Source organism: Mauremys mutica, chromosome 10 (assembly GCF_020497125.1).
Source record: "Mauremys mutica isolate MM-2020 ecotype Southern chromosome 10, ASM2049712v1, whole genome shotgun sequence".
Lineage (NCBI taxonomy): Eukaryota > Metazoa > Chordata > Testudines > Geoemydidae > Mauremys > Mauremys mutica.
In genome coordinates, this window is record NC_059081.1 from 86,355,606 (window position 1) to 86,364,866 (window position 9,261).

The 9,261-nt window shown below is 55.0% G+C and overlaps 1 protein-coding gene across 1 annotated transcript in view; it reads left to right on the forward strand.

Annotated features, from left to right (window-relative positions):
• LOC123378438 (lanosterol synthase-like) overlaps window positions 1-8,798 on the forward strand; it is a 29,657-nt gene extending 20,859 nt beyond the window's left edge. Inside the window, exons 16-22 of the mRNA XM_045032185.1 lie at window positions 1,955-2,051; window positions 2,340-2,445; window positions 3,065-3,130; window positions 3,632-3,712; window positions 4,249-4,419; window positions 5,072-5,150; window positions 7,655-8,798. Of these exons, the coding sequence (XP_044888120.1) occupies window positions 1,955-2,051; window positions 2,340-2,445; window positions 3,065-3,130; window positions 3,632-3,712; window positions 4,249-4,419; window positions 5,072-5,150; window positions 7,655-7,867 (813 nt within the window). The 3' untranslated portion in view covers window positions 7,868-8,798. The remainder of the gene's footprint in view (window positions 1-1,954; window positions 2,052-2,339; window positions 2,446-3,064; window positions 3,131-3,631; window positions 3,713-4,248; window positions 4,420-5,071; window positions 5,151-7,654) is intronic.
• Window positions 8,799-9,261: the final 463 nt, after the last annotated feature.

Genomic DNA, 9,261 nt, shown 5'->3' on the forward strand with positions numbered 1-9,261 from the left:
ACATTAAATGGATTAAAAGCTGGCTAACTGATGGGTTTCCAAATGTAATGTCAACAGGGGATCGGCACCAAGCGGTGAGTTTCTAGAGGTGTGTCACAGGGATCAGTTTCCTGGGCCTTGCTGTTTAATATTTTTATTAGGGCTGTCAGTTAACTGTGATTGATCCACGCGATTAACTAAAAAAAATTAATTGTGATTTTTAAAAAATTGCAGTTTTAATCTCATACAAGTACTGTAGTGCAGTCTCTTTATCATGAAGGTGCAACTTATAAATGTAGATGTTTTTTGTTACATAACTGTTTTGGTTTTGAGAGCAATGTAAAACTTTAGAGCCTACTAGTCCACTCAGTCCTACTTCTTGTTCAGCCAAGAGAAACAAGTTTGTTTACATTTATGGGCGATAATGCTGCCTGCTTCTTATTTTACAATGTCACGTGAACGTGAGAACAGGCATTCGCATGGCACTTTTGTAGCCGGCATTGCAAGGTAATTACACGCCAGATACGCTTCATGCTTCGACCACCATTCCAGAGGCCATTCTTCCACGCTGATGATGCTCATTAAAAAAAATGTGTTAAATAATTTGTGACTGAACACTTTGGGGGAGAATTCTATGTCTCCTGCTCTATGTTTTACCTGCATTCTGCCCTATATTTCATGTTATGGCAGTCTTGGATGACAACCCAGCACATGTTCATTTTAAGAACACTTTCACTGCAGATTTCACAAAACGCAAAGAAGGTACCAGGGTGAGATTTCTAAAGATAGCTACAGCACTTGACCCAAGGTTTAAGAATCTAAAGTGCCTTCCAAAATCTTAGAGGGACGAGGTGTGGCGCATGCTTTCAGAAGTCTTAAAAGAGCAACACTCTTATGTGGAAACTACAGAACCCAACCCACCAAAAAAGAAATCAACCTTCTGCTGGTGGCGTCTGACTCAGATTATGAAAATGAACATGCGTCGGTCCGCTCTGCTTTGGATTGTTATTGAACAGAACCCATCATCAGCATGGAAGCATGTCCTCTGGAATGGTGGTTGAAGCATGAAGGGACATATGAATCTTTAGTGCATCTGGCATGTAAATATCTTGCAATGCCAGCTACAAAACTGCCATGCAAACACTTGTTCTCACTTTCAGGTGACATGGTAAACAAGAAGCGGGCAGCGTTATCTCCTGCAAATTGTAACCAAACTTGTTTGTCTCAGCGATTGGCTGAACAAGAAATAGGACTGAGTCGACTTGTAGCCTCTAAAGTTTTACATTTTTATTTTTGAAAGCAGTTTTTTTGTACATAATTCTACATTTGTAAGCTCAACATTCATGAGAAAGAGATTGCACTATTAGATGAATTGAAATATACTATTTCTTTTGTTTTTTACAGTGCAAATATTTGTAATAAAAATTAATATGAAGTGAGCACTATACACTTTGTATTCTGCGTTGTAACTGAAATAAATATATTTGAAAATGTAGACGACATCAAAATATTTAAATAAATGGTATTCTACTGTTTAACTGTGCGATTAATCATACAGTTAAACACGATAAACTTTTTTAATCGCACAATTATTTAATAATGGACTGTTCAGTCTAGCACAGAAAGGGCTAACATGATCCAATGGCTGGAAGCTGAAGCCAGACAAATTGAGACTGGAAAGAGAGAGGGTATTTAACATTTGGAACAACTCCTCAAGGGTTGTGGTGGATTCGCCATCACTGGCCATTTTTAAATCAAGATTGGCTGTTTTTTAGAAGATCTGCTGTTGTTGGAAAAGAGTTACTTTGGGGCAGGTCTCTGGCCTGTGCTCTGCAGGTCAGACCAGCCCTTCCAGCCTTGGAATCTAGGGTTCTGACGAGGGATTGTGAAGTGGGTGGGGGGGGCGGTGATTTGTAGCAAGGGGTGAATGAGGTTGATTTGGATTGTCAATCTCTTCCCTTCCATGTCCGGGCAGTTGCTGAGCATGAGGAATCCTGATGGGGGCTTTGCGACATACGAAACCAAGCGGGGGGGCCGGCTGCTGGAGCTCCTGAACCCCTCGGAGGTGTTTGGTAAGGGCAGGCGCGCTGGGCCTCTCTCCAGCTATTGTCACTTGCACCGCGATGGGAGTCAGGGCCAGGTCTGCTGGGCGTGGTGCCCATGGCAGGCCCGGGGGGGTCTCAGTGCAGTCACACGGCCAGTGCCTCTCCCCAGAGACAGCAGCTCTGCACAGCTCCTAGGATGGGAGTGCACCAGGGAAGTAGGGCCCCTGCCAGCACCTGGCATTGTCCTCGAGCTGCCTGCTGGCCATGAGTCCCTGTGTGACGGGGATGCTCACTGCTGCTTCTCCTGTCGGGCAGGTGACATCATGATAGACTACTGCTACGTGGAGTGCACGTCGGCCGTCGTGCAGGCACTGAAGCACTTCCATGAGGCCTTCCCCGAGCACCGGGCCCAGGAGGTCAGGTAAGGGAGGGGGAGCGCTGAACCGTCAGTCCAAAGCTTGCACCCTGGGGAGGTCAGTAAGTGGGGCCTGCTGGGATGAACCTGGCGTGGGCCCCGCCTGTACGCTCTGACCTGCAGGGCAGACCCTGCCGCCCACACAGCTCCAGGAACAAACCCGGTAACCGAACAGGGCAGCTCCTGTGCCAGCGGGTGCCGCTGGTTGGGTGCACGCCCCTGGGGCAGCGCTGCCCTGGTGCAGTGAGGGGCACCCTCCTTTCCTAGCTACCCTTTCAGAAGAGCCCAACTGAGTATATCCACTTCCCGTGTGAGGCCAAAGGGCCATCTGGCCTCAAGCAGGGCACTGGGGGCACAGACCAGGCTGTGTTTCACCCGCAGTCCAGCTGGGAGGCCACCGGCAAATGTCCTGTCTCCATCTGAGCCCCAGGGGCCATGGTCAGGCAGCTGCACAGGGGCTGTGGAAGCTCAGTCCATCTTGCAGCTTACGGCCCTCGAGTGACTCTTTTAATAGGGGCTGGGCCCCCACTTCTCCAAGGGGATTTGAGCTCCCAAGGAGCCCCTGGGTCGGGCTGGCAGGAGGATGGACGCTGCACACTAAGGAACCCCCTCTCCTCCTGTCTAGAGAGACGCTGCGCAAGGGCCTGGAGTACTGCCGCAGGGTGCAGAGAGCTGACGGCTCATGGGAAGGGTGAGTGGCCGCGTGCACCGCTGGTGCAGCAAACTCCACGCTGCTCGGGGCAGGAGGCGGCTGGGGTGAGGAGAGAGGTGCTGGTACCTGTACTGTTGGGCAACCCTCTCTCCCCTTTACCTCCAGGTGTGCCAGTGTCTGGGGAGCGGGCATAGGGGGCTGGCTCAGGGAGCCCACAGCAGTCCGGCCTGTTACAGTTGTGTCTAGGGCCCCCTGCAGACCAGAGCCTGTGGCGCTGGGCGCTGACAGTGAGTGACTAACCCCCTTAGCTTGTGGACTAGAGACGAGCCAGACACGCAGCGACGGGGGATGGGATGCGACTCCTGGCTCGTGTATGTGCGACAGCTCCAGTAAAGGCTCAGCGTAGCCCTGGTCTGCGGCGGGGAGGGTCTGTACTTGGAGGCGGGGACTTCCCATGCCCGTCTGTGGCACGGGGGGCCGGTGGTGTTAGACCCGCAGAGCGTTCTGCACTGCCTGACGCTGGCTCTCTCCTCTCGCCAGGAGCTGGGGCGTGTGCTTTACCTACGGCACCTGGTTCGGACTGGAGGCCTTCGCCTGTCTGGAGCAGACCTACCAGAACGGGTGAGTGTGGGAATCCGGCGTGCGGCTCCCTGGCTGCCCACGGCCTGCACGGCATGACCTGGAGTGGCTGGCGCCATCCCTGGAGCACGGGAGGTGCCGCATCACTCTGCTGGGGGAGGAGCTTGTTCAAACCCAGAGCAGCCTTCCGCACTGGGCATTAGGTCGGGCTCCTTTGTCCTGTGCTGTACCCTCCGGTCCCCCGCTCACTGAGAGTCACAGCCCCTTGGGGCCCTGTCCCCAGCCGTGGTCCCCTGGCTCCCGCTGGCTGGCTGTACGCAGCTGGGGGCTCTGGTGTGCAGAGCCAGGTTGTGCACTCACCAGAGGAAGCTGGCCTGGTCCTAGGCTGCTGCTCCCACCCCCGGGGCCAGGTCTCATCTCAGAGCCCCCGGCTCCTGCTAGAGCCTCCCTGCCCCAGCTTCACACTGTCTGCTGCCCCCACCTGCTCCACCAGCCCCTTCCCCCAAAGCCCCATGAGGCTGCCCTGGCTTAGTCCCTTTGCCCCCAGTGACTCCCACTGCTCTGCCTCGTCCCTTCAGAGCCGCATGCAGGGAAGTGGCCCAGGCCTGCCGGTTCCTGGTCTCCAAGCAGATGGAGGATGGTGGCTGGGGAGAGGACTTTGAGTCCTGTGAGCAGCGCAGATACGTGCAGAGCTCCACCTCCCAGATCCACAACACCTGCTGGGCCCTGCTGGGGCTCATGGCCGTCAGGTAGGAGCACCGACGCCGCTTCTCACCGCAGAACATCGTCCTCTTCACCCGCATTCACAGAGCACAGCCCTGCCAAGGACCTCGGCACCGGGGCGCTGGTGTGGAAGCCTTCGTTCACACCATGCCTTCCCCCTGCTGTGCTCTGCGGTGTCCTCGCCTGGGCTAACCCAGAGCTCACGCCCCAGCGATTGGGAGGCACCTGTGCCGAGAGGGGTTAGCCAGTGACCGCTCCACTCCATGGGCTGGCGCTTGGTGCCCGTCGTCACGCTACCGGCTCCCCACAGCGAGCGTCCGGGCTCTGTAAGGCAGCAGCACGGCCCAGAGCTGCCCCCGAGCCTTGGCACTGCCGTGCTCGGCGCTGCACCAGGTGGCTGCTGTCGCAGGCCTGTCTTTAACGCCTGGTGCCTCCTCAACTGCTTGGCTCTCTAGGGCCTTCGGTGCCGCCCTGCCGGCCTGGGAACGACACAGAGGTGGGGGGTGGCCATAGTGTGAGTGCTGGATGCTAGTGGGGGGAGGGGAAGAGCTTTCCTGTCCCTGCTGCGGTGCCGGGGAGGGAGAGAGGAGAGCTCCGGCTGCGGCTGCACTGGCGGGGGTGGGGGGCTAGCATGTTATTCGGAGTCACACCACTGACGTCTGCCCCTTCTCGTTGCAGATACCCGGACGTTGGGGTGCTGGAAAAGGGGATCACGGTTTTGATTGACAAGCAGCTGCCCAATGGTGACTGGCCTCAGGTATGCAGCTCCTCACTGCTCTCTCTAATGTGTCCAGCCCCTGTCACTGCAGGCATTTCAGCCAGCCACTCGCCCTCTCATCCCTCCCAGCTGCGGGAGAAGCAGGCCGATGGCTCAAAGGGTTTTGCTGGGGGTTGTCCGTGAGGGGGAATCGCTGGCTGAGGGTGGCTCCGTGGAAGAGCTGAGCTTTGCATTTAGTTCTGGCCCATGGTCTCTTCTGTCATGTGGCAGTGAGTTCCACAGTCTGGGTCCAGCTCAAGGGACAGCTCTGCCTCCTGTATTGAAAAGCCTTCCTGTCTGGATGAGCTGGTGGAATGCAGTTGTCATGAGAAGTCGTGGTGTCAGAAGAAGGGACGATCTCCCTGGTGGAGAAGGTTTGACCAGCAGATGGAGCCCTTGTCCTGGACGCTGTGAGAGGGGAGCCGGAGCAGGGAACATGTACTGGGCTGACCTGTGCAGCATGTTGAACCAGCCGTTGCTGTTCAGGGCCTATCGGTCCATGCCTAGCTGCAGTAATGAGCCGTAGATCTCACAGAGAGATTGGGGGGGAGGGCCAGGATACACTCTGGGAGGGGCCTGCTTCTGATCAGTGCAGGCTTCGGGCCAAGGCCATGAGGTGAGGGGGCTTTTGCTGTCATGGTTACTTGGGGATCCAGGCGCCATGCAGGACCCAAAGCAGCCCCAGGCTGCAGAGCAGTGAAATGCTCTGGGAGCAGGTGCCCTCGGCAGTGGGAGCGTCCCAGATGAGGCAGGGTCTCTGGCTGACCTCCCTCCTCTCCCCACCACACTGCCCCTGGGCTTTGCTTTGCCAGCTGCCTGTCATCTCCCTGCCGTTCACGCTGGCAAACCAAAGAGCACCCCAAGCCAACCCTGTGTGCCCTGCCTTCCCCTGCCAGCACTCGCCCTCTGGGGCCATTGTGGGGTTTGCTTCTTTTTGCACATGGAAGTAGCCTGTCAAATCCCTGGACACGGATCCATTTTGCGTCCCAGCAGCTCACCCTGGGTCCAAGGACTGTGGGCAGGACGAGGTTTCTTCTGTATATCTCGGGGGGATTCCCCCCTGGCTCGGGCTGCATGGCTTTGTGTGACCCCACCTGACCCTTCCCAGGGCCCTGTGCCCTTGGCTAATGGAGCCCTGTATCCAGCTGGAACCAGGAACAGGACAGGGCTCATCTGCTGACTGCTGTTGTTCAGCGGCTGGAGGTGTACAGGGAGATGCAGGCATGGCGTGTTAAGGGGGTAGGATTGGATGGGCTTGTTTTGCCGGCCCAAAGGGCCCGAGGGGGGGCAACAGTGGGTGTGCCCCGGTGTGCGTCGCACTAATTAACACACCAGGGTGGAGAAGCAAACCAAGTTTATTTGAGCCCAAATAAGGTGCCAGGGAGAAAAAGCATTCTCAAATCCTGCACACCTGCACGCAGGCGGGGTCCCAGTATTTATATCTTAAGCTGTTTGTGTAAGCCTTTTGTTTTGTTTCCCTCCTCACCCCTCCCTTCCCAACAGCAGTTACTTTAAGCATTACATTTTAGCGTGTTAGAAAAGTTCCCGTCCGCATGTTTATCTTTGGCCTTGTCGGCCCAGGCGCATGTAGACTTTCCCCCTTCCTATCACTACCGCTTTTGCTAGTTTGAGCAAAGCTACAGCTGTTAGCTGTTTGCTAGAAATGCTGACTATTACACATTTTGGTTTTAGGCTGTTAACATTTAGGTTGGTTAAAGTTCACAAGATGGAGTTGCTTTGGCTCACGTAGACCCAGAGCAGGAGGGCTTCATCGACACTCGTGGTCTTCCACCCCCCCGAGTTACCTGGTAGCTATGCCTAGTGACACCAACAGGCTGGTGGCTGCAGGGAAGCCCTGGGAGGTGGGGAGGTCTGACTGCCTGATTCTGAGGCCGGCTGCCTGCTGGCCGCGGCCCCAGCACACGTGAGAGCAGCCCAAGGACTGTTTTACTACATGGGGCTGGTCACAATCCCATCCAACAGTGCGTTCCATCCGTGCCACGACCACACCACATGCTGGAGGCTGCAAGAGCCTCTTAATGCTGGCTCTGTGCCCGGCAGGGCAATCCCCACTTGGGCACTGTTGCCCAGTGCCTGGCCTCTTCGGGCCACTGGAGCGGGGTGGAGAGCCTGGTCATAGAACCATAGACTATCAGGGTTGGAAGGGACCTCAGGAGGTCATCTAGTCCAACCCCCTGCTCAAAGCAGGGCCAATTCCCAGACACATTTTTACCCCAGTTCCATAAATGGCCCCCTCAAGGATTGAACTCACAACAAATGGCCGTGTGTGTGTGCGGTGTCATGCCTCAGGGGGAGTGAGCAGGGAGTGTATCCATGTGCCGGGGCATGTGGGAAACACGAGTGTATCAGTCATAACATGTGCGTGGCACAGTACCCGCAACAGACCTGAGAGTGCAAAGGGCTTGTGGGACCACCTGCCAGAGCACCCCTTGCTCACGAGCACCCTGCCAATCCTGCCTCTTTCTGTCTCTCTCCCCTCGCAGGAGAACATCTCTGGAGTGTTCAACAAGTCCTGTGCAGTCAGCTACACCTCCTACCGCAACGTCTTCCCCATCTGGGCCCTGGGGCGCTTTGCACGCCTGCACCCCGGCAGCACCCTTGCTGGCAAGCTGCAGCCCAGGTCCTTGCGCAGCGAAGAGGAGATCCTGGCTGGAGGGAAGCAGAATGGGGTTCTGTCAGGGTCCCCCTCTGCCTGAGCCTGGGCCCTGCCCACGCCCCATGGCAGGCCTGCAGCCTCAGTGACACCCGAGCTGGATTTGCTTGGCTACAAGGCTCTTTACGGGAGGCCAGCAGGCCCTGGCGCTGTGTCGTGGTCCATGAGGACTCTGCACATTGATTCTGGCTCCGGGCCTACGTGTGGGCTTGGAGGGGGCAGCGAGTGTGTGGGCACTGGCTGGCTTACAGTCAAACATGCTGTATGTCTGGGGCTTGGCTTGAATGGACCCCTCTTCCTGGATCCATTGTGTAAAAGGCTGTGTCTGCAGGTGAACGCTGCCGCGCAGGACAGGCTGCTGGGGGGTGGGGCCTAACCGTATGACCTTGAGCAGGTGTCTGCACTTCAAGCTGGAGGAGACACGCCAATGCTTGCTGAGATCGAGTTACGGCACTAACCCGGGGGTTCCCAAACCTGTTTCCCTGATGCCCACATGTGCGGCTGCCATGGGCGCTGCCGCCCACTAGTAACGCTTCTTGAGGAGACTGATTAATTTTAATTACTACATCCAGCTACACTATAGCACTAGAAACGATGTACTTGGTTCCTTTTCCTGGTGAGCTAAACAGTTGTAATGATAGAAATCCCTAGCAGCAGTCACTCAGAGAAATGCCTCCAGGTCTTTGAAACCAAACAGTTTTAGTAAAGCTATGCTTTAAAAAATGTGGAGAGCAAAAGGAAAACACAAGTTGGTATACAACTGAACAATAAGCAACAATGGTAACACAACTGTTGAATAATAAGACAATGTGTTTTTTTGATTTTTAAAACAAAATAGTTGGCCAACTTAGCACATGATATTGTGTTTTCTATTTTTTTTAGTGTAAAATCTGAATGTTTATGGTGTGTAAGTAAAGACCCAGCCCAGCATTCTACTAAGTAGGTCAAATATTGTAAATAAAAATATAAAATAACATCCAGTCCAGGAATCTTCCCAATGGCACAGATGTGCCTGCTTCTCCTTGCACTTTTTTTCCATCTGGGAACATATGTTAGCAAGACTCAACCTGATCTCATCTTCAATTTTCAGCCATCTCAGGGTGCAGGCAGGGGAGTAACTAGGGCCTACGTGCAGACAGTGTTCTTCAGTCATTCTCAAAGTGCTTTACAGAGGAGGGCAGTGTTACTATCTGTGCTGTACAGCTGGGGAAACTGAGGCCACATGACTTGCCCTAGGTCATTGTCAGGCCGTCTCCCACCTAAATATCCCCCAAGGGAGTGGGGTGGTGGCTAACCCGTGCGTCGGGCTGGGAGGCAGGTTGCTCGCTCTGTCCTTGAGACCCACGGAGGAGAAGCTCCCGCAGGCATGGGCTGCCAGGGGTTCGGCTGAGCACAGGTAGTTTTGGCATACTTTTCACCTTGGGGCAGCAGAGGTGT